Genomic DNA, 25,231 nt, shown 5'->3' with positions numbered 1-25,231 from the left:
TCTGTCCAGCAGCATGACGCAGCAAGTCTGTTTCTGAGGGAACGTGTTTAACCAATGACATTAATGAGTAAAGATAAATTTTGGTAATTCACAAGAAATTGTTCTCTTATTGCAGGTGTCCAGTAAGAAGGCCTCATGCCAACAGCCACCTTTGGAACTAGATGGTTCGTACTTAGCCATTAGGGGACCACAAACTTTTTATAAAAACAGCAGAGCACCAAAGGCTGGAAGCCCAAGCCGTGTAGTGTTGTCTCAGCCCTGCAGGAATAATCACGATTGTGGGACTGAAATCCATTACAACCGTCAGGAATGTCTGAAGGAATATTCAGTGGAAAATGGCTTGCACAGAAAGTGTAACAATATGATTTCCTCAGTCAAGCAGAAAAGCCCTCACCGTGTAAAACCAGCTCAGGAGATGGACCAGAAATCAAATGAATTTCAGAGCACATGCCCTCCACAAATGAGTTTTGGTTGTGCCTGCAGGCATGTAGGGAGCTCAGGTAGTGTGCAAGACAGCCACCATGTCAGCGAGGTTCCTAAGAGACATTCTGGACCTGTTCACAAAACCTGTGATTATTCCAGGCTCTCTCGAGTTTCTGGGCTGAATGACAGCGTGGATCCAGGGTCTAAAGAAACAGAACAAGCTAAAAGGTTGTCTGAAGAAAGAAGGCAGCAGCTGCTACTGCAGAAAATGGAGCTGGAAATTGAAAAGGAACGTCTCCAACATTTGTTGGCTAAACAAGAAGCAAAACTGCTCCTAAAACAACAGCAGTTACACCAATCCCGTATGGATTATAACAGGTGATTTTGAGATTTATATTTTAAAAAATAAATTCAAGAATTTATAATGAAGACATGGGCAAGGGGAAGATGGAAAAATGGAATTTATAAAATAAGATAAGGCAATACCTGTGGCATAAGTACCCTCTAATAGTGATTTAGAGGAGAGGAGACTTTAGTATATTAGCATATGCTGTTGGGAACCAGCATGACAGCTGTGGAAAGCAGCAGAGGAAAACAGTATGTGGTAGAAAGAAAGGCACAAGAAAAGCATTTCTAAAAGACTAGGTAGGAAAAGAGGAGCAGTAGAAGAAAATGAGAGCTTGATCTTAGTGCAGGCATTTTAAGGAATAGACATTTGGCAATGGAGCAGCGTGAGCGTGGATGACATAGATGTGGCATTCCTCTTCTGTCTTTGCAGAGGGCAGTTTTGAAACAGTGCACCTTCCTAGGTAGGGACTGGAAGAAATGTCTTTTATAGAAAAGATGAAGATAGTTTTATACATTTTATACATAGATTTGTATGAGTATACACATATGTGTGTGTGGAAAAAAAGGGAGCCCTCTGAAGAAAGGACATTTTCCTTTCAGTGATTTTCGTGCAGGGGTAAATGCCAAGATTGTGGCATAAGACCTGCTTAAAAACTAGAAGAAGTGAAAGGCAAAAACCATAGAAATATGGAATGTGGCTTGAAAGGCCCGTGAGATTGCAGAAGGTGAGATAACACCTTCCTGACAATGTAAATGGGGACTCTGGCAAGTGGGAAAAAAATGGTTTATTGCTATCATGTGTTATGTAGAGTGGAGAGGAATAGTGGAGGGGAATGGGTTAAAGCCGTGGAAGAAAAAGTTGAATTAGCCAGTGTAACTCAGTTGAATACCAGTGTTTCAGCATTAGGAGGGGAAAGGAATGGGAAAATCTAGCAGTCTTTTAAAAGAAACAATAGGAGGATTTCAGAAGAATGCTTATTTCAATACTGTTTTAATGTGGTAACTGCTGACGGCATCCCACAAGAGTCTGCAATACTTGACCCATTTCCTACATGCATGTATTATAATCACTATGGAGGAATATATCACTTTCTTTTCTTAATCCCAGCCCCACTGGTTACTTTTTAAACTCTAAAAGAGAATACCGTAATTTTTGTGGTCTTTTGTTTCCTTCTCAGACTCTTGAAATGTGTGTGTTTGTTTAGCTTTTAAAATGTCTGTTTTATCAGAGGCAATCACAACTGTGTGTGTGAAAATGGCTGAGGTCACAAACAAAGGATTATAACCTAAGGTGAGAAATAAGTAGGAACAGATGGATTCTTAATCATCAAATAGCTGAATTCTACGTATGCATCCCTCTGTATGAAAAACAAGTAGAATATGAAGGACATACAGACTGAGGGTTTTGGTGTTTTGTTTCTAATGGATAATGTTCAGCCTTCTTTGAGGCATCATCTGCCCAGAAAAAAACAGACCTTAAATATCTCTGTAATGATGTGCTTGTTAATGCCATTGTGCCTATTTTAGCCTTTTTTTTTTTTGTCCAGGAAAAAAAAAAGGTTTGCAGAGCTCTATTTACTTTTAAAATGCTATGAAAAAATCATATGTGATCAATCTGAGCACTAAAACTGTTTTTGCAGTCTCTTTTCAGAGGTGCAGGTGAATGCACATTTGCCATTTTGTCTCTAAGAAACACAACTAGATAGATATAGTCTGCTTGCTCTTGAAAAAATAGTCTCTTTAGAAGGGAATGTTTGATATTTACAGGTAAATCTCTTAACCATCACAGTTATATTTCAGTTCTGGCTATATAATTCTTTACCACTTGATAACAGGGTAATTTTATGTGCTACAAACAATAAAAATTTGTTTAGCTAAGCTCAAATACCCTTTGCTTCCTTGGCGGGAGGCTCTAACCTACTTCATCTCTTAACATCATGACAGTTTAAAAAAAACATACAACAAAAATCCATTTCCAAGTAGTGTTTATTTTTGTCTGTCCTTCTGCATGGTTGGAGTGCTGGTTAAGGTCCATTTTAAGCTGCTGGAAGTATTGTCATTGAGTGACAAGTAAAAGGTCTGACCATTTCTAATTATTGGCTATTAACTCTTCGCTTTTAGCTAAAGTATGAATTGATCCTTTTTTTGACCATGCTGCATCATAACTGCATTTTAATTCCCCACATTTCCCTATTTAGCCTAAAGTGAGCATAGTACTTTCAGTCTGCAGTTTCTCTGGATGTGAAATAGTTGTTCAGCTGTCAAAAATGGCGTGCGTGCAGGGAAAGTGGCAGCTCAATGACTTCCACTGATGCCAACCACACCAGAATAAAGGAGAGTTCCAGAAATGACAAAATATTCTTTCTTGGTAATATAGACAAATCTGGGTAAATCTTGGAAACAGCAATTTTATTCAAACAAAGAGGGAAAATTACCTCTATTGCTGATTTTTTTCTGTCTTTACTGGAGAGAAAGAAAAAGATGGGGTAATGTATTAAAAATGGAGCATCACCTGTGGGCCCACAGTTTCAGAAGACACAACCACCTCAAACACCTTTTACATTTTGTGCAGTTTACATGATGTTTGGAGCTCTGGTGATGATGGATCTGTAATCTGAGCCAAAGAGGGATGCTTGTTTTGGATGCGGTGACCATTTTTCTCAAGGGAACAGATCCTTTGAAATCAGTAAATGAAAATTTTCTAATCTTTTTACCAGTGGAAACCCTCAGAAGGAAAGGCACTGTACATAAGTCAACCTTACTTAAAAAAGTACATGTATGTTACTTACAAAAGTACATTTGAAAGCATGCAAATGGTTGTGAAAGCTTCTGTATTAAACACGATTAATAGCCATGCTACTAGACACACAACTCACCCTTTTTGGGGCAAGTTCCTTTTGTGGTGATTTGACCAGCTGCATAAACAGCTACCTCTGCTTTTTCAGGTTTAGAGGCCACGTACCTGGTTTGGGAGATGTGCCCATTGATGAAGCACCTGGAGAACTTGCTCCGATGATGAACGGCAACAGCATGGGACTAAGGTAATTTTTCTATTTTCTTTTAAGTACTTCACACAGTGTTGGTATATCTTCTTGACAGTATGCTATTGGCTGCCAAGTGTATTTGTTCATGTGTTTGTTTCAGATTAAGAGCTTTTTTTCCTAGAAAAAATAAAATTCCTTGGCTGTTGATTTTTATGGATTACACGCTGAACTGTTATCACTCAGGGTTTAGTTGTTGACTTCCTGTAGTGCTCTGAGATTGCGTGCATCATGTCTTAAGGACCCTAACCTAGCCCAGGGCAAGCTGGAGTTTTCACAGAATCTTTGATTTCTTTCTCTGCTCTAGGTTTTGCTTCTTATTTTTCAAATCAGATCAGAACATCTCTTTAGGCTTGATTTGGACCTGCTGTAAAAATCTATTAGCCTTTAACTCTGAGACAGAAATTACATTTTACCACTGGTGATAGTTGCTTGTTTTTTAAACAACACTGTGCTGCACCCTGGCTCGAGTATAATCAGTGCTAACTACCATTGAAATTATTGTCTTAATTCTACTTTCAATTTTTATCTCTTTATCTCAATTTTGCATGCTAATTAAAACTTTGATCAAGATATTTTCTTCCTATTCCACCCAGTTGCATTTCATGTTTCCACTGGAAGAAGATCCAAGCCTATTAGAAAAACAACAAACTAGAACTGGATTTGATAGAGTTTTCACCCCATTCTCAAGAAGTTGCTATTTCTATTCTACGCAGTATTATGTTCTGCATTTGAACTATGTGTTCTGTCAACCCAAGCATCCTGTTGGGTGGACAAGAAGTGCAGCTGATCTTTGAGTGGCCCCCTCTTCCATGAAAAGAAAAGATTTTTAAATCATAAGCTCTTCTATTTCTAGTATGAGAATGTCAGAAGAAATGTTTGTTTATAAACTAAGGGTTCAATACTTTATTTTTGTATTTTTAACTTCAAATGATACTGGTTTTATTTTATTTTACTTTATTGAGATCCCTCTTCACTACAAAGGGAAGTCAGAAGACTGATAAGTCTTCTTTCTCCAGAAGAATAGAAGTTGTTACTTTCCTTAGAGTGCTTCATTGCCTAACCAGGTGTTTTGATGCTATGAGTTGCTGGTACATCCCTCGTTGTATTTTGATAGCTTTTTTATTTCATTTTCACGCAGACTGACGTGATCAAAGTGGGATCACTAACAAAAGAGAGAGAGTCGTGATATTAATATGCAGTAGCATTAAACCCTTGGAGGAAAGATGTAACCTAGAACATCTGTAGGACTTCTTGCCAACAGTTTACCAACAAACCTGCAAAAATCTACATAGCTTAGAAAAGAAAATGAGGAAAAACCTGTGATGTTTACAGATTTAGAGTTCCAGATTTCAAAAGGTTCCCCACCCTCTGTTCATTCCCCTGGTTTAATTTACTGTAATTTTTCAAGGTTAAAATGCGTTTGTGTAGTCTCAAGTTGGTACGCCAGCTGGTTCCAAAGTTTGGCAGCATAACAATTGAAAGTTTTTCTTCCTGTATGCCATCTTTGGTTTTGCAAAGGTTACCAGATGAATGCTCCCTAAATAATTTAATGTTAGGCTGAAAGAGGCTAACAAAGACAAGTCCATTTATCTCTTTTATGCATTTGAATTTGTGATGTTTTCTTCAGTAGAGAGTGTGCAAGTATGTGGCTAAGGCTTTGAAAAGATGAAGAGGTGGTAGGAGTGTATTCTTGAATTCTTTTTTTAACACTTGTTTCTTTAATTGATCTGCCAAATGGTTCTTGTTATAGCAAATATAGCAAATGCTATCAGAACCCTAATGGAAAGCCAGCACTCTCTGACTTTCCAGTTCATACATAAGAGCTCCTCTAGCAAACCTCACAGCATGAAACTTGATTTCAGCCTTCAAATAAGCAAAACTTAGTTTAAAAATATCCTGATATTTGAAAGGAAGTGGTGAAAGTCCTTTAAAATACTAAAGTTGTTGAAGTGAGATATGGAGTTTAGAAGTAAAATAAATAATATAATCAAGAACTGAAAAACATAGTTTTTTTATAATTAACAGCTCATTTTGAGTTAATTATCTACAATTACGAAAATCTAATTGCAATTTATTCTCTACTATCTGTGGGAAGAATCGTAGGCAAGGGAATGTACATCACTGCCAGGCATAAATGCTATAGGATGGGTACAAATAATAGAGGAGCCCTTAATGAAAAACAAAAAGCAAATAGGAGTGTGCAGCTGTGCCAGACTATTGAAAGGTAATTGTAGACAGAAATGAGATATGTACTTTAAAAGGCATCTTGTCATCTCCTGTAGGGATTAATTTTTTCCCTGCTTGAAAAAAGCAAAAAAGATTCCACGAGCAAATACAGTACCGAGTTTGATTTCTGTTGCAGTGTTTGGTCATAGTGTGTCTGTTTGTGGAAAAGAAAACTTTCACCTTGGGGAGTACTACAAGCTATAGCCAAATTTTCATTTTCTCTTCTGAATGCCCCATTATGTTTTCTTCATTATCCAAGTCAGCAAGTGTTGTCCTTCTCAGTCTCTTTGGACTGGCCCAGGATAAATTTGCAGCATAGAATTTGTCGCTTCCCTGCTGGGTATGTCGAGGAGCTGTTGAGAAGAAATGTGTCTGTCCCTTTGCCTGCATACAGCTGGGCCAGCGCTTGGGACCTGAAGAGTCTTCAGATGCAGGATCTCCAGTTCTCTGAGGTGCAGCAGTCAGAGCAGGTTTTATTGAGGATGGTTTTCAGTAGCTTGGAGTGCTCCTAAGTGAGCCCACAGCCAATTTTCAGCTGTGGAGATAGTAACTTGTACAATTAACGGCAAGTTGTCTAGTTGTCTGTATAATTTCTTTTCAAGTCTGCCCCAGTGTGCAAGATGCTTTAAAATATTCAAAATAAAAACATAACCTGATGCATTTGTTTAGCATAAAACAGCCTTTTACAGAGCGCTTTCCATCTCCCAGACGCAGATGCTTGGTACATGCTCAAGTACCCACTCCATGCGTATTCAGTAGGATCAATACACCCGGCACCTGCTTTTGTGTGTGCTCCTGATGTCTGCATCTGGGAGAGGAATTTTAAAACAATCCACCCCTCTCTCCCTTATTTAATCTCAACTTTGGATCTGGATGTCATGAAAATAAGACCTGTTTAATAGCACAAACTTGAGAAGATACGATTTACTGCTTTGCAAGCAGCCCCCTTCCCTCCAGAGTTGTGCTGTGTGCCTAAATCTTAATCTACAATGTTTCCTGCTTATCCGATTCTTAGGCATACCTATACAGCTCCACTGGTACAGCTTTAACTGCCTTCTCTCTAAATGCATCCTTTCCTCGGATTTCACACAATACTGCACTGCACCTCTACACTGACCTGTGCAAAATGATATAAATAGGAATTGTTGGATATAGCAGCTATCGGAGGGGTTTACAGTTGTCTGCAGGCACCCTTTCAGTGTATACTACCTGGTTAAAGGATTTCTTTGTCAGATTATTAAAGATTTGCAGGTGTAATTTGCCACCTCTAATTTCACTGAGGGCTTTTTACGTTTGTGTGCCTCAGCCTATGTCACCTGTGTGTATTTTCTCCAGCTTGTATTTTTAGTTAGTTGAAAATAACCAACACAGGATTCAGTAGTACTTTCCCTCTGTTTGAATGCTCATTGCTATGGTGATAGTTCCAGGAGGGAATGCTGTCAGGGGTCTTTTAGAAGATTTCTATGTTTATGGTGTAACTATTTTTATTATCTTGAGAGAAGGTGACAATTATCTTTTGCTCCTTGTTTAGTGCTTTGTTATGAACTCGATTTCTTTTGCTGCTTGTTAGACATACAGACATCTTTCTATAGTGATGTACAAGCATACTTCTGTGGTTTTGTCCAAACAGTCAATGCAATTAAATGTAGATGCAGAGGAACACAGACTCGCAGCTCCCCCTGCTGTTCCAGGCATATGCTGTTTTTTTCACACAATACCCCCCCACAGCAACTTGTTTAAAAATAAAATAAAAATCACATGCAGTCATGGGGTTCTGCCACCTGACTCGCACAGTCCCCATTGCCCCATTCTTGAAGGGAACCAGTATTTACAGTAGCATTGGCAACGTTCATTTTATCTCACATTTGGAGTTTCTTGTCAGTTCTTCTTCATGACGGTATGCATCACCTCCCATTATCCATGTCCTGAGCCTCTGGAGGAGAAACCATCGCCAGTGCCAGAACTGGCTTGTTGGCCAAGAGCTCCCAGCCTTGACTTCATCCCCGAGCTGTCTTTGGTCTCTTGAGGTGCAGCTGAGTAGTATTTGGCCAACTTTTCTGAATGTTTTGAACACAGTTTGTTAGATATTTATTTTTCTCTCATCTCTTCACTGCTTCAGCAGACTGGCACATTAAATCGGACTGAAACCAACTGTGCTTACAAATGGCCCATAAAGTCCGTGTGTCTGGAAACTGCTTACTCACTTGTTAGTGCTCCTTTTAATGCCCAAGTTACTTTCTTACTCCACATTATTTTATATTGAAGTTTGTATCATTTTTAGGTGGGATATTTGCAGAGCAAACAGTAGTTTGCCCAGTAAAAAAAAGTGCTTATGGATCTGCCCGTAGTGCAAATGCTGATTTAGTTGCAGACGTGAATTTTCCTTTCTCTGGTGGAGTTGTCTGGCTAAGTACAGAATGAGCATCTCTCCAACTGACGCCAGCTAGAGCTGATTGTGCCAAAACAGGAGCATACATTTGGAGTTAGATATACGTTTTTGCTTTATTAGTGCCCCATGCGGACTCTGAAGGTAGTAGATTTTCTTGTTCAGGGTGAAAGCTTTTGTTCTGATGTGATAACTAAAAGCTTGTTGCTAAATGAGAGGAAGAGAGAATATTTATATATATATATATGTATATATATATATCTGAGAATATTTATATATATATATATCTAAGTATGCATATTTATATTTGTATATATTTTTAAGGCAGATAGTGATCTTTATCAGACTGGGGAGTGAGGAGCAGCTCATTTCCACTGACGTGGTGGTTGCTTCGCTAATCTCATTTTCAAGCTTGCTTTGAACTGTGACAGGGTGTTAAGCTGTTTTACGTTTACCTGAATTATGCTGATTCTGCTCTCATGATCACGTATGCTGCACACAGCCATATTACATCATTACCATTACGGTCCAAAGAAACATTGAGCAGTAAGCCTGTTGATAGACTTGAGGCATAAGATGGAAGTGGGAGCTACCACTGTAGTTTTCATAGGCAGATGGAGCTAACCTGTAGGTGAAGTCTTCAAAAAAGCACAGGAATTCTGGTGCTACAAACACTTCTAAGGATGGCAGTCAGTGAAAATAGGCTTACTAAAACTTGAATACATTGATATTTGCACAAATCTTGCATTTTCTGCCAGTCTTTTACATGGGTATGGTTCTGTAATATCAGAACTGAAAATACTTGGAGATTTTGTTCTTTGGGTTAAAATATTTAAAATTCATGTATCTCCTGAAGGAGTTTGTTCCTTGCCAACACTTGCAGACAGTGAGAGACATTTTTGCAAGTCATTTGCAGATGCCTCCTTTACAGGAAAATGTACACACTGTTAGTTTACTGCCTGAAATGAATTTTGAAAACCTGAATGCTATTTTTATAAATTGGAGTGGATTACTTTTTCAAACATATCATTTTGTTACTTTTTATTTTTAAGTGTAATCTTGGATGAAGAGAAAATGTTGTTTAATCTATATATTCATATGTTAATCTATATATTCATATGTCCCAGAAATTGGTAAGTTGGACTAGTTAAGAAAAATCTTGCAAAACAAAATGTTCTGGAAGGTAGTTTTAAATTAGGAGGTTTTAAACCCACCCGAACAACTTTCACGCCATTTAAAAGCTTATATCCGAACTGATGGGGCAGGACTAAGAACAAAAGCTATTGGTATTACAAAGTTAAGCAAGAAATCCTTTGTACCCTGCCGTTCTGGTCACGATTGCAGCTGCACTAAGCTAAACCCGCTCTCCCACCCCTCTGGTGACCTTGGCTGTGCTTCAGCACACAGAGAATTGAAGCAAAAGGCAAACTCTGGTAAATATTAGATTCTGTCACTTGCAGATATACAGACTACATATAAAGATAACGGCACGCGTGCTCTCGTTCCTCTCTAGCTCTCACCTTCTCTGAAGTGGACTTGGTGTTTTTGCAGCTGAATTGCTCTGAAATAAAACTTTCCAGACCGTGCTGGTGGGTTGAGCTGAACTCTGTGGCATTGCATGGGTGCTGAGGCTTTGCAGAACTACCCATTACATTTGTAACAGTGCTAATTTTTGAGAGCCACGCAGAGAAAATTTTAGTTTCAGCCCAGCTGATTTGTTCTTCACACTGCTCCTGTGGTGAAGAGGATTGATTTTTGTGTTTCTTTTGATATTTGGCTTCCTTTCCTCTGGTACTCAATGCTTCAGGCCTTAATCCTTTAACCTTGAATCTGAGCATCAAGGCTTCAGGAGGGATCAGGCCTTTTGATGGAGAGAGAACATGTTTTGTTGTACCAAGTGGTTGGGAGTGGTATAAAGCAAGACAGATCTCCAGACAGTATATATTCCTTTGTTGCGTTAAAACACTATAAACAGAGGATGGGTTTAGTGGGGATTATAAATAATCTGGAGGAAGGTGGCATATTAGAAGCAATGGAAAAGAGTTAATGACTTTTTCTTTAACATTTCACCAATAACCAGTCTATCATGACAGATGTGTACTGGGTTGCCAAATGTTAGAGTCTGATTTGGGTAACGGTTCAAAGCTCAGTGTGTCATGGAAATGGCAATGTGGTCCCCGATGGAACAGGGGAAGAAAGCTTTTCAGCTTCTCAAAGGGCAGTATTTGTGGAAGCAGATGCTTGCTTGCCCTACCTGGCATAAAGAACAGTTCTGCGGGCAGCCGGGAGAGTTCGTACTGCTGGATTTTTATAGGATCATTAATTATATGTTATAAGGCAGCTAAGCATGGCATTCCTAACTCGATGAATTCCATTATGAATGGCCTTTTCATATTCTTCATCTCATTATATTAAATGCATGTGACCTGAAGTTTAGCTAAAGTTATTGTTCGGGTTAACTTTCATTTAGTGGTTGCCCTAATTTTAGAAACAGTCTGATCTTTCGGTTTTATGGAGAGACGGGGGTTTTTTATGCATGTTTTTGCAGCACTATTTTAGATAATTTCTTTTGGAACTAGGTATGAACCTCTGTGAGGTGGCAGGGAAGGGATTTAGTCATTCCTTGATTTGCCTGGAGATTTCTGTGCACATATCCCTGGATGACAACATCCAGTTACATGGATTTGGCTATCATCTCTCTGCCAATAACTCTTAAACCTTCTGCTCTGTTCCATCTAGTCTTGCATATCTGACTGCCTCCCTGACACATAATCCTGGTTGTTTTGCCTTCAGATCATTCCTAATCTGGCCAAAACAGAACTCCTTACTTTTTCTTCTGAATCTCTCTTCACTTATGATTTTGATAACACCACATCCTCTCTGTCACTCAGACTTGTAACCTCGGGTCATTCTCCTTCTCCATACGCATTTGGGCTGCTGACGACTACTGCAGCTTTCTTCTGCTTTGCAGCAAAAATGTACCACTAGTTTGTCAGGAGTTAAAATGCTATTCCTTGCTCCAGTCCTTCATCCTGTGCCTTGACTACCGTAAAATCTTCTTTGGCTGCTCAATATTCATGCTCTGCCCTCAGAATAATTTATCCAAATCAGCATCTTTGCTGCTCATTCAGATCTTGTCACTGTTGCTTCTCTGAAACCCTCCTTCAAAGGCCACTTGTCAAAGGTATCAGTCTACAGGGCTCTGCAGAAAGTCACACTGACACTTCTTGTTTTATTTTATCTGCCATCCCCTCTTCTTTACTCCTTCAGTTCCTTGAAACTCAATGTTTTCTTTGGTGCTGCATGAACTTTTAGCAATTTACTCCTACCGCATTCCCTAATTCCTTCTGGCTTTTGGAACCACTGAGTCATGTCCCGGTGGATCCTGCTTCCATTTTGTCTGTGTCTTTCCTGTCTCTCATCCTTGAGCCCTTTTTTCAGAGTTTTTCATTAGTTTCAAAGTAATCCGTCTCTTTCCACTGACCACAAGGACGGTCTCTGCCTAACAAGTCCACTAAAATTTGAATCATACTCAAAACATCTCACTAGTGACCTAGGGAGAGAAGTATTATAACTTAACTGAAGTGACAAATCATCAGCTTTTATGTGTGGAAAAGCTTACGTCTGGCTTCTAGTACACACAAGTTTGAAACAAAACAATATCCAAGTATCTTCAGTCATCTGTCAATAGTGTTAGACTTTGTCTCTTTATGTAACTACATGCCCTCCTGTTTGATCGATGCCTCGTTAATCCTTTTTTTCTTTTTAACTTTGTGCTCCTTTAATCTCTACCTACGTCTTGCATCCTTTCTGAGACAGTAATGTCTCTAAGAGATGGGTTAAATTTATGTACCGGCTGTAGACTCCGTAGGAGTGAGGTGATTTGGCAACACAAATATATGCAAGCCTCTAACAGCACACACCACAGTGTCACAGTGACACTAGTGGCAGCAGCTTTGGACAGACATTTCCAGATTTTAACAAACTTGTGCAGAGCCAGACTTCCAAAACCTAAGATCAGTTGTTTATTTAGATTGGTAAAATGTAAATTACGTTCTGTTTGCCAGTGGTAGCTGTAAGACGGCAAGATATGTATCTGATGGAACAAAAGTACAAAATATGCATCTCACTGAATGGTTTTAAAAGAGCTGTTCACCTCTTAGCAAGGTAGCGGTTTCCCTCTTGTTGAAGTTCAGCTATACCTTTTTATTTCTTGAACATACGAACACACAAAAAGCGTTGTGTGTTCCATAAACATCTTGGTTGAGTCAGTATTTGGAGGTTCCATTGCATTTACATAAAATCTATGTGTTGAAAGGAAATCTTCAGCATGTGTTTGTTTTTTCTGTGGAGCTCAGGCCAAGGTTTTTAGAGTAGTATTCTGTCAGGTGAGTATCTCAGTCTGTATTTTACTTGCAGTAAGAAGCCAATTTTTCCATCACTAGCCATCAAGCACACTCTATGAAATAAGTAACTTCAGTGGATTCCAGGTAACGTAAGTGGCCAGAAGTGAAATTTTTTTTTTAACCTTTACCAAGAGGTGCCTTGTCAAATCTACATCTGTTGGGTATGGTAATCCACTAATTGAGGAAACTCCAAACTCTTATTTCTCTATTTACTTCTCTTTGGGCTCTAAGAATTTCTTAAAAGCAGATCAATAAACAATCTCAGTGTTTTCATTTTACTAAGCTATATAACATAGATGAGTACTGGAGTAGTAGTAAATCATTAATATACTACTTAATCATAGGATGACTGTGCCCCACAGATGTGATTTAATCACAAAAAATCACCCAGTGAAGTGCAAAGATGCAGCAGGAGGGGCGTTTCCAAAATAAAAAAAGGGGTAATATATGACACCATTTTAAAAGATCCTAGTATGAGAGCATTTGAGATGCCATGTATAGTTATAGTTGCAGACCTAGCTATATTCTGACATGTTGTTTTGATTACTCTTTAAAACAGGAATCAAAAAACACTTGAGGTTTGTGTTTGTGGGAACCAATGTGAAGATAAAGGTCACCATGGTGTTAGAGCTGTGCCTTGTACCTGTGCTGAGCTTGTGCCACCACGCTGAGCCTCTGATGGCTTTTTGGAATAAGAACGGCATTAGAGTTTGCAGACAACAGGTTCACTAGTCCCAAGATTTTTAAGACAGCATCACCAACAGATCTGTATAACCCTAAAAGACAATAGTAATCTGTGCCTAAAATGCTTAATTCAGTCATCACACAATTCTGATAGAGATGATTAGAATTAGAGGATGGATTTTCTGTGTATACGTAGCTCTTTGTAATAACTGTACACAAGAGTGCAATCTTAAGAATCTGTTGCTCTAATTAGGCATCTCTTCAAAATGTCTTGTTAGTAGGGCACACTGGAAAGCCTGTGAGTGCCTGCTTTCCAACTCTTTCCGTGCCCTTCCTCTGCTACATCGTTACTTGTCTGCAGCAAATGGTTCCTCCCTGATGCGACGCATGTGCAGAACAGGGGCTTTTGCAATTGCAGCTCATTTACTGAAAGATCCTCTTGTCAACACCTACCTGCTCGTCTGGAAACTCATATGGAGGAGATGGTGCTTATATATGGATAGTTGTAGTGAAGGAAAATGCAGTTTTTTTCTTAGCGAGCAGGTGATTGCCGGCATGCTCAGCCCGAGCCCTGCAGTAGCATCCCGTTTCCAGCCTGATTCACCGTGCAGCCCATCTACTGTGAAATCTTTTGTTCTGGGTGAGCCAGGTTCAGAAGGGATGATGCATTGCTCATCTGTGCCTTTATCACAACGAAATAGCAGCCTAATTGGGGTGATGTTTGTTCAGAAGATGGCTTGCATACGGTATTTTGATGGGTACCTTGTGGATGGGGTTGGCTCTCAGCCAAACAACAGTGATTCCGGATAAGGCACTAAGACAGGCGTTCACTTCTCTGAAGAGCATGTGACTCTCCTGCTGAAGGAGAGTTATGCAGTTTGATCTACTGCAGAAGTTTGGATTTGGTTCAGAAACTTTGTTTGTCCTAAACAGGCTTTTGCATCATTCCTTATGGTACTTTCGCTGGTGACAGCTAGGCAGGCTTTTCAGATACACAGACGCTGTTTTGAAGGATTGTTTTTATACCTATGACTTGACATTTACATGACTTTCTTTTGTGAAGGCTGACAGCACTGCTTGCTGGAACGACAGGTGCTCTACTCTGCTCTATAAGAAAGGCCAAACACACAATCACAGCATTTTGTCCTGCTAAAGCTTTGCCAGTCTGCTTTCTGTGGCTATTTCTCTATGACTGTCTGAAAACCTTTATGTTGGGGTTTTCTGTGGATTCAGAGGCAAAGAAAGAAAGTAATCAGAGCTCATTTCACTGTTTATTAGGGAAACTGTAAGCGGTGTAGGAATGGTGCTGGTAGGGAGTTGAAATGTAGCTAAGTTAAAGCAGAATGAGGACAGGGCTTCAAAGGAAAGGCATGAATATAATTTTAGGAGGAATTTAGCTTAGTACTTGCTACAAACGGACCTTTAACTGTGTATATTAAGTGAAATCCTGACTTCATTGAAGATAAGGGCAGTATTCTGATTGATTCAATGAGGCTGGGGTTTCACCTATGGCTAGTATGATCTAATAGGTCATTGCTAATTAAGAGCATATGCGGCCTCAATTCTCGCTGCTGGAATTAAATATCCGAGCACCAGTCACAGAAGGAATGGGGAAGGAACTGGTATCTGAAAGAGTGGTCTGGAAAAGCCGCACTATGGATTACGTTACCCTGGTAGAGCTTGATATGTGAGAAAGTTTTTAGCACACTTGCCTATATAACTCTTCTGAGATGAGAAGAAAAGTAAACCAAATGCAGTAGGTCCAAGAGGGACTGTTCAGCAGAAAGAAATAACAGAAAACTGAGCCAACCTTACTGAATTCAGGGGCACTGGACCTGAAGAGGACTGTAAGGGGCGAAAGCTCGGGATCACTCCCCAGCAATGTACTGTGTGCATAATAGCATGTGGGATGTAGGCAATCACTGTGCGTTTTCTGTGATGAAAACTTCTTTACTTAGAGGCAGGTTTGGTAATACTTTAGTTACAGACTTGCCCTTGTCTGCTGAGGTGTGTTCCCCTGCTGTCCCTGCCTTCTGCCTTTCACCTAGAGAAATACATGAGAAAGGAGATGGACTCTGTCCTGAAGATCTCAAAAGTATAAATGAACATGCTCTCTAGAAAGGAAAGCAGCTGTTTCTTATTAACATGCACTGGATCCCAGCAGTGTCATTAACATGCTGATACGTCTAGCATAAGCCTCAAAATGCCAGGTTTCATAATTGGGCCATGAAATCTCACTCTAGGCTTGAATATGGCCTTCAAAGTCTGTATTAGAATAGGGCATTTTTCCTATTTTTTAAAGGAAATGAGGGGGAAAATGTTAAGCTTAGATTATTTTTTTTTCACGCACTCTGTTTCAATATGAAATAGGCTTTAGATTTTTAGCAGTGTGTTTTGAAGGTTGATGATCTGCTGACATAAACAGATTGCCTTTGTCACAAGGAACGCAAGGGTGATGACGTTCAGTGATGAGAGATTGCCCTGAAGTTTGCGCTGTGCTTCTCCTCACTTGCAATGCTTACCTTTCTTCCAGCTCTATTCACACAAAGCAGGAGTGAGGAGACCAATCTCCCTCCTTTCTCCCATGTGCTGCTCTGGCTTTTACATCTTGTCATGTTTCTCCCCGGCTCTGCTTTAAAGAAGGGGCAGGAGTGACCCTCAGAAGAGGATTCGGTGTTGCAGACGGAGATATGCTAAGGAGGGCCTTAAGCTCTACCTCTGGTGTCAGGGTTTTCCTCATGATTATCTTTAAGCAGGTACACATGGGGTACGCACTAATTTCTGGTGTCTCAACTGGTGAGTCGAGTGTTTGGAAGTCAGCTCCAGTTCTTATCTGCCTTTGAAGACCTGCTTGCTGTCCAGGGGCCTAGCTTCCTTACCACATTTGTTTCTTGCCTTTGCTTTGTGGATGAGGGAAATCACACAGCCCTGCCTGCCATATTCTTAAACAAACAAACAACAAAAAGGCCCTCTTTTGAAAAATACGGGACACTTGGATGCTCTGGAAGTAGAGGCTTACATAGAGTAGAGTTGCACGGTACACCTGAGAAGACTGCGAAAGTTGTGGTTGGGCCGAAACCGCTGACGTTACTTCTCAGAGCCACTCATCCGAAGTCTACAGACCTTTTCTCCTAGTGAATATTTTTTAATTGCCATGAAGACAACCAACTTCCCAAAGTTCCAGTTTGGAACTGGCTATTTTCAGAGTGTGTTTTGATTACTTGATTTAAACTGGTTTAAATTCAGACCCCTGCTGAAAATGAAGATCCTGTCATGTATTGACACCTCCTTTGTCCCAGCACTTTTGAAATTGCTGCTTTATGCTGAGCTGACTGTGGAAGCTGATCTGACTGAAAACTCTCCCAACCAAAGGGGTGGGGTTGGGAGGAAAAGATCATACTCAGCCTGCTTGTCAAACTGCATCCAAAATGGCAATGCAGGTTCCAGCTACAAAAACGTATTGCTTGGGTTGCCTACTTATCACCAGTTTTGCATCATTAAGTGTTATGCATTCTTGGCCTGATATAATTGCAGCAGATTGCACACATGAACTGTTAATTATTTTATTTTTAAAACATAAATTGCAGAACAGGAAAATAACATTCCAACATGTTTGCTTTTGGAGCTAACCTACCACAGCAATCTGTTAGTTTGATAATGGTTAAACTCACAAGCCCTTGTCTCAACAGGGTGCAGTAGGGTACCATTAAGGCAGCCATCTGTTGAACATACATACTGGAGGCATGAATTGCCTTGCATTTTGGGTTTCTGACTAGCTATAACATAGACGTATTCTCTGGATACCACTGATCTGCACTGAAAAATGCATGGAAAGATCAGAACTCAGTGAAAGGTGGGAATCCAAATTTGGGTTTGATGGCTGGGAACCCATCAGATGATCACTAGTTATGGAGTAGGGAAGAGATTAAAACTCTTGGGTGTACAGGTGCTGATAGTGAATGCTACTCTGTGGCAAGTCTTAGCTGCTTCAGTTGCTTAGCAATTCAATAGATCTGTAAAACTCCATTTGCAGACCAAGGCTACCATTATGGTGGATTGATTCATCAGGATGAGCAGCTAAAACAAGTTAAATTCTATCAGAGTTTTCCTGCATTAATTTAAAAAATGAATTTAGTTGGCTCTAAATGGACATTTGTTTTAGTATCTTGAAGAACTGACTTTCCTCTATTAAAGCAGAATAATGTATCTATATGGTGCCCTAACTTGAACAGTACATAAAGATTAGTAAATAAGACCCCATTAAAAATACTTATAATGTAAGTAACATGGGTCCCAATAGCCTTTCTAATGTCCATTAATGCTTATTCTGAGGATCAGAGCTCATTTTACTGAGCCATTTAGTCAAACCGTGTGATTATTTAGAAAGTTAATTCATGCATACTAAAATCTAGCTTAAGTAATGCAGAGGGTAGGAGGTAAAACTCTATGGAGACGATAGTCCTTTTTGTTATTTAATGATCAGCCATAATTAACTTGCAAATTTGAAATAATTAGAACAAATTAAAGGTATTTAACTTTGCCTCCCTAAAGAAAAATTCAAATTGCACCAAATGCAGCTTTAAATTATTCAAGTCTCAGAGGTCTGTGCTGGGTTTTTTTACAATGCCTTTTCTATGATGAGAATACCAATCTGCTTTTTGTCAGAAAGCATCCTATCAAGTAATTGTTCTTTGTGTCTAATAAATGACAGCTATTCTTCTTTGTAAAAGTATTTCAGTCTCTGAAGACTACATCAGCATTTCCATGGCATTTTAATTCAATAAAACAAAAGGTTAATGTTTTTCTACTTTTTAAGGAATGCAAATACTAGCAATATTCAGTGGGTCCTGAATGACATTTAAAATTTGCCATTCACGCTCAGCAGGGATATCGCGATATGACGCACTGGCAAAATGAAAAAATGTTTAAGGTGTGTTTTCCTTTGTTGATGTACTTCAGTATTCATAAGGAAGCAGTAATGCTGAGGCTCACGTCTTTTCTGGTGATGCTACTTTATAGCTCCTGCCTTAGGTTAGGTGGGTTAGTAAGGTCTTTATTTAGGCAGTCTTCTATGTTGTGTAGTTTCAGAGAATGCTATGAAAATTCATCAGATAACAGGGTGCCCTAAGGAAGTCCTACTAGCCAGCCTGCATTTGGATGATATGATGGATTGCTGGATTTGAAGATAGAGAAGGACCTGTCACTTAATCTTTGTGTCTGTACATAACTGATGCCTTTGGACCTTATGTTAGTTTTAAACTTTCCAGGTAGTCACATCGTTCAGTTTATTAATTATTCTGTAGCTGATTGAGCAAATTTTTTCTGAAATAGATTTTTTCATTACATTTTCGTTGTTTAATTTCAGTGTGTTGTTAATTGTTGACTTTTTTTTTGTATCTCTCTGCATTATCCCTTTCACTCCTTGGTGTGCACACCTCTCAGCCTAAGTATCTGTCATTTTAAAGTTTGACTACATCCTCACTGGGACAGAACTTTGGAGCAAGCCTTCTCTGATTAAATTCCAAAGAACGAGGCTCTGATTCATTGTTTAGTGAGCTGTAAAAGCAAATATGCTTGCTTTTGTTATTTCCCCATGAATTAGCGTCCGTAACTTCCTCTTGGTGTCTGTTTCTGTTTGAATTCTCTCTGCCATAGCATTATTTAAACCAGAACCTGATATTTTAGAGGTGACCGCACCATTTAAGTGGTATGGTAGTGAACCAGCAGAGTAATCGCTTCCTCATCTACATGACTAAGGTCACTGTCTTCACAGAAGATCTGTAGGTGGTAATTAAATGTACTTTAAAAACTCAGAAAGCATCCAAATAATGATGACCTTAGTGTTTTTAAATGCTGTTAATCATTCAGGAACAGACAAATAAAAAATCAAGTACTGTATTATCAGAGAAATCTGGTCAACTATTACACCTTTAAGCCTCTTTAAACATTTATTAGGGTCCAAACCCACCTCTGGCTACACCCTGGGTTGCAGGAGTTAGTAGGTTAATGATATCACAGAATTCAAATAAGATAACTAATTTAGAGTCACCATAAATTTTAAAAACATTTTGCAATATTACTAAGTCATCATGCGGTTTGAAACCCTAAAGTAAACGGAGGTTATTCGGAGAAATTTTATCCTACACTTCAGTCAGTTGTTATGGGTCATGAGCCATTATATAATGTTCTGCATTAATAATACGGGAGTAATACTAATTGTCAAACCGGCGCAGTGGGCCTTATTAAACAATGACTTTTACAGCACATGGATTTGAAACTTTTAATTTAGCTATCATTTTCTGATGGGAAGAAAGATACCTGCTTTTTTGCCTCAGATATACAGTAACTTCAGTAACGTAAACTTTTATGTAAAATATTTTTGTGAATCATCCACCAATAAAACTGTAACCCAAATGATACAAACTTAGTAGCAGTCTTAGAGTTATCCTTTCAAAATTGGTACTTAAATGGGAAAAAGATTTGTATAATCTTCTGTTGATTTAGGAAAGCTGTGTTTCACTCCCATACTTGCAAACAGAGCAGTATAATCTTGGGATGAACTGTATTCCTTCATGTGGATAATCCAATTTTTTTTTAATATTTTAATTACTTTTTTTAACTGTGTAATAGTCACAGGGTTAATGACGTATAGATTTCGGGAATCCTTATTTAAAGCAGTAGTTGTCTTCCTGAGAGCAGAATTTGAAAGCAGTCTTTTGTCTTTACCGAGAGAAGGATGGTCTCAATAACCTCCTGTCTTCCCAGAAGGTTTTTTTTGCATGTGTCTGCAGAAACTGAAATCATGCTTGCTCCATGTCACCAAATGTGCATCCTGGCTCTATCTGTGGAGTGTTTAGGATCTTGTGCAGGCGTCCTTCCTGGACCATACTGCTCATCGCTTTTCTGGTTAGCTTTCTCATTTCTTACTCTTATTTTTTTTTCTTTTTTTCTTGAACCAATGTACCATCTGCTTCCCTTTTGAAAACCATGACTGTTTCTCTCCTCTCAGATTCTTCTGTGTTTCCCTTTTTTTCTAGCAAAGTGAGCATTTTTCCATTACTTGTTTTCTTCCAACCTTGCTCAGCCATGCTGGGTAAAGTTCTTTCTGAACCTTCATCCCACTTGTCCTGTTCTAACCACTCAGGAAATCCAGGACCTATTGCATTAGGGAATGTGCCAAATACTGCAAAACTCCAAATATAATTGTCAGAGTGTGGCCAGCTGCTGATAACCAAAGACTCCTGTGGAAGTTGAAGTAGGTTGGTGACCCTTCAACCCTTAGGCGCTCTGCTTTCAGACATTGTAAATGGATTCAGCAGGAGCTCAACTAGCACTATGGTGGTTATGCTTCTGGGGAGGCAGAGGGCTGGGTGCAATGTTAAAGAGGTTGATATGTAACAGTGTCACCTTTCTTTCTTCCTAGTGTGCCAGTATCGAAACGTGAAGATTATTATCCCAGGATACCACCGGTGAGCAAAGCCTCCAGAACATCACGGAGCAGTGGTGGGAGCAGTTCAGGGAAGAAAATGGCTGGTTTTGGTGCACATGTGGAAGATGGGCGAGCCCTTCTGATGAAAACCAAGAGGGAAGGCAGCAAGTCAAGGAAAGGTAAGGGGAAGCATACTGTATTGCAGGTCTACGAGTGTGTTGATGTTGTTTAGAAATTATATGTGTTCAAGAGTGGATCAGCAAAATATGCAATTAAAGAGAGAGGATTGCAAGTTGCTTAAAACAACCTAAGAGAAGCTACCTACGTTTAAAGTAAAAACATAGAAAACCTTGTAAATAACAAGTGATCTTCTTGGTTGGTGTTCCTGATAAAAGAGGAAAAAATAGCCCTTTAATCTCAAAAAGCTGTTTCAACAATTCTTCTTCGTTTCCCAGCAAGCAGAGAATAAGTACAGTGGGACTTGTTCTTGAAATGTAATCTTCTTCACATTCTTTTCCTCCCCAAGTAATGGCTCCACCATTACAACCTGGTATTTTGCCACACAGGGTTGTCTGTACTGCTAGAATCTATCCTGCTCTTAGCTTAGTACCTCCACTTAAGGAGCAGAGAAAGTATATTTTCTTAGGAAGAGAAAGGGCTGGGAACAAAAGCAGTTTGGATGTTTCACTGCCGAGCCTTGAACATAATCCTTGGTTCAATTATGAGCTGGTTGTGTTTTTTTTTTTTAACTTGTCAGCTAGTTTGCTGTATATGTCAGCATAAAAATAAAGAAAATGGCAAAATGAGAAGAAATGTGGTGCAGTTCTCAAAGGAACAAATAACTTGTGTTATTGGTTAAGACCGTACCAACATTAAAAAGCAGTCCCTGTGAAGAAACTTTCAAAAGGGTATCATCAGCCTGGACCCAAACAGTGGCTGAGGTTAATCTCTTCCAAGGCACAGCTACAAAAGTTGGAAGCCTGTAAAGGGCTTGTGTCCAAAAAAATCAATTTCTAATTTGAAAGAAAATCATTTTTGACTAACAGGGGTTCAGGACCCATTACTTTTGCTGTATAGTCTGCTGACATTTCACACTTTCTGTTGTGCACAATGAATCCTAATAGTCATTTTATAACATTGCTACACCAATCAATTTAAGCAAGAGAAAGCCGTTACAATTCTGCAAAGTTTCAGGGGCAATTTTCACTGATGGTTTTCTTTTATGTTTTTTTCAGCTATCATTATTTTTTTTCTTCTCTTTTCCTCTTCCTTCTCCCCCCTCCTTCTCAATACTGTAGTGATGAAATTGAGATTTTTCACAGTTGGATGATGGGTTTTGTTCCTTGGATAGGGGTAGTCCCAAAAAAGTAATTTGTTTTCCATAGATTTTGGGGAAAAAAATCCAACCTGGCCTCTCCTTCATTCACTCATTTCATTTTTATCACTTAGAAGTGACGAGCTGCACCTGGCTATTGCACGTTCAACTGAACTGCACCTATGCTGATTTAGTGAGTGCAGTGGTCAGCATAATGTCCAAAGATGGCGAGTGTCTTTTGCAAACACTTTTTGGGATTGCTAGCTTTGAAGATACAGAGCTGCATGGCAATATTTAGCTTATAAACATTGGCACTTGCTGTGATACCAGATAAAGTTCAGAGAAATGCTTTCAAGCTGTGGAACAACCTCAGGTCTATTACTGATTTGAATGGCTTGTTTATCACACGGCAAATTACCTAGCACTAATCACTGAAGTTGAAGTCTTCTGTATTTAGTACCTTTTTAATTGGCTTCCCTCTGTTATATGTTTGGACTCCTTTAACAAGCATACACACACACTTGTACAGTGTTTTTTCACCTCTGGGGATCACCAGGGTACAATGTCAAGTTTCTTATTTCTAGTTAGCTCTGGACTTAGGTGTCACTGTCCTTACTTCTGCTAGATCTTACCATCTGCTGCTGAACTGGGATTTCAGCTTCAGAGTTTATTCTTTTATTACGAAGTAATTACGTAGCATCTAGCAAAAATAAAATGAGAGATATCAACAGTGTTTTTACAGTGAATTCTTAAAAAATGTGGCATTTTCCTAACTGCTTCAGAGTATGGAGCCAGCAAGCTTGGAAGTCTATCTGAGACAGTGGTCAGTACCTACTGCGTCGACAGAAACCAGTTACAGAGCTCTAGCTAAGCCATTTTATGCAGAAGGGGGAACAAAGTCAACCAGATGACATCCATGAAACTTGATGGTAGTTAGCCGGCTACTTTCACGCAGCGATTTGGTCAGAAAACAGCAGTGCTGGATCCTATACACAGAAGCGTGTCTGCTGAGAACTTCCTAACAGACAGATGTTCTACTACAGAGATATTTTTTGCTAGAGATATTTTTTCATGCCTTGATCTGTCTCGATTATTTAAATTGTAAATGCTTGAGGATAGGGACTATCTCCAAGCGTGTCTTAGTGCAGTGCCAGGTCTGATGTGGGTCTTTGGGCTCTGTTGCAATATAATATAATTTCCCCATACCTCTGGGAACAGTGGGTGTCTCGGGGCACCATGCAACTCATGATAGGGTCCCTCCACAGCAGCATACACATTTGTATTGGATTTTGATGTTGTCCTTTTTCACTACTTTTGTCATCTTCAGTTTTGTTTTGAGGAGATAAATCGACTAGTCAGTAAACAATTCTCATGGCATGGAGAAAGGCTTTACAGCCCACAGCACTGCTCGCTTACTGTGAGTGCAGTGAGTTTGGAAGGAGTAGTTTCTTAACCCAGTTTTCCTTTCTCACTACAAATGTTTAGTAATGCAGAGAACAGCATTGTTAACCTGGTCCCATCACCTGGTGGAGGGAAAGGAGCATTTATGCACTCTTTTCAAGGTATAAGCTTACTGAACCAGCCCTGCTTAGGCAATCAGTATTTATTCTTTCACTGTTGCTTTTTGTCTCCTTTTTCTGTTTGCTCCTTCATTTTTATTCTTCTTTAGCAAGTGTTTGTGTCTTGTATCCAAACTTTTTTAGTTTTACCAGCAAAACTTTAAGCAGACGAAGCAATCCTCAAGTCTTAGATCTTTTCAGCAGTAAATTGTTTTTATTGGTGTCACCAGCAGCTATGTCAATTTGTACTAAAATCTAACAACTTGTCTAGTTAAAAAGCACTGGAGTACAGAAATGTGTGTTTCTCTTTCTGCCCTGGAAAATTTTGCTTTTGGGTTGGGAAACTAAACCAGATTGTATTCATTATATTCTGCAATAGGGCAGTTCACCTCCGTACATTTTTTTTAAACTCTTCCTCTTCACCCCCTTCCTAAAATCTCTTTGCAGTGAAACAAACTCTTTTTTCCATTTGTATCTCTTTAGGGGATGTAGCATCTGTGTGATACTGTATAGCATGCATAGCTTTCCTTTCTATATGTAAAAGAAAAAGGCAGAGAAAGAAATAATATTTTAGCTCATAGAATCTGTACTTTTCCAGGGGCTGATTTTTCTCTATAGTGTTTGTTTTTGGTAGGTTTTCTAATGTAGCTTCTTAGGGATTCAAGATCTGGAACTTCTTCCCTTGAGGGAAGACTCTTCCCTACAATTGAATAGAGCAATTAGTTAATATTAGTGAAGCGCTTTGAAGCTGTGAAGTACTATATGAATGTTAAGTGTTATGAATATTACTATTATTCAATTCATAAACATTTCTTTCAAGTTTATCAACCTAGATTTCCCCTTGCTTGCTTTCATTCCATTACTGCTTGAACTAGACTCAACAGTTTTTCTTCGTTCTTAGTACTCACACTTTCAAAAAAGTTGACTGCTGTATTTCCCTATTTTCTTCATGTTTTAGTTGTCTGCTTCTCAAGCAGAAATATACAGCTATTTAATTTTTTTCAAAAGCGTCTTCAAATCATTCATATACCAAGTTAAGAAAATTGAAAACAGTATTCTTAACTTGACCATTTAGAAGACATCTATAATTGCTTTGGGGGTAGCTTGCCTTTCAAGCTTATGTCTAGTTTATATTTTGTTATGCTCTGCTACTCCAGGTTCTCTCTTTTCTTTGGTATCAGGATTTAGATTATTCACACCATATATGAGCTTTCTTTTTTCAGGGTGAATGTGTCTATTCTTTTTCCATGTTCCTTGCTTCTCTAGGTCATCTGCAACTTCTCCAGCCTCATACTGTCTTCCAGCATCTGGAAATCTAATTAATTTGCTGTCATTTGCATCACCCCAGTTCTCTATGACTTTTCATAAATAATTACCAGTCGCTTCATAAATTCATTAACTAATTCCCTTT

General features: G+C 39.1%; 1 protein-coding gene across 9 annotated transcripts in view; it reads left to right on the top strand.

Annotated features, from left to right (window-relative positions):
• The window catches only part of KIAA1328 (KIAA1328 ortholog), a 173,119-nt gene that overhangs the window by 114,625 nt on the left and 33,263 nt on the right, over positions 1–25,231 (top strand). For all 9 annotated transcript variants that reach the window (XM_040540470.1, XM_040540468.1, XM_040540475.1 and 6 more), the window contains 3 exons: positions 116–801; positions 3,717–3,812; positions 20,941–21,125. In XM_040540470.1, coding sequence (XP_040396404.1) covers positions 116–801; positions 3,717–3,812; positions 20,941–21,125 — 967 coding nt within the window. The remainder of the gene's footprint in view (positions 1–115; positions 802–3,716; positions 3,813–20,940; positions 21,126–25,231) is intronic.

Source organism: Cygnus olor, chromosome Z (genome assembly GCF_009769625.2).
Source record: "Cygnus olor isolate bCygOlo1 chromosome Z, bCygOlo1.pri.v2, whole genome shotgun sequence".
NCBI classification, from domain to species: Eukaryota; Metazoa; Chordata; class Aves; order Anseriformes; family Anatidae; genus Cygnus; species Cygnus olor.
This window is presented reverse-complemented; position numbering and strand designations above follow the sequence as displayed.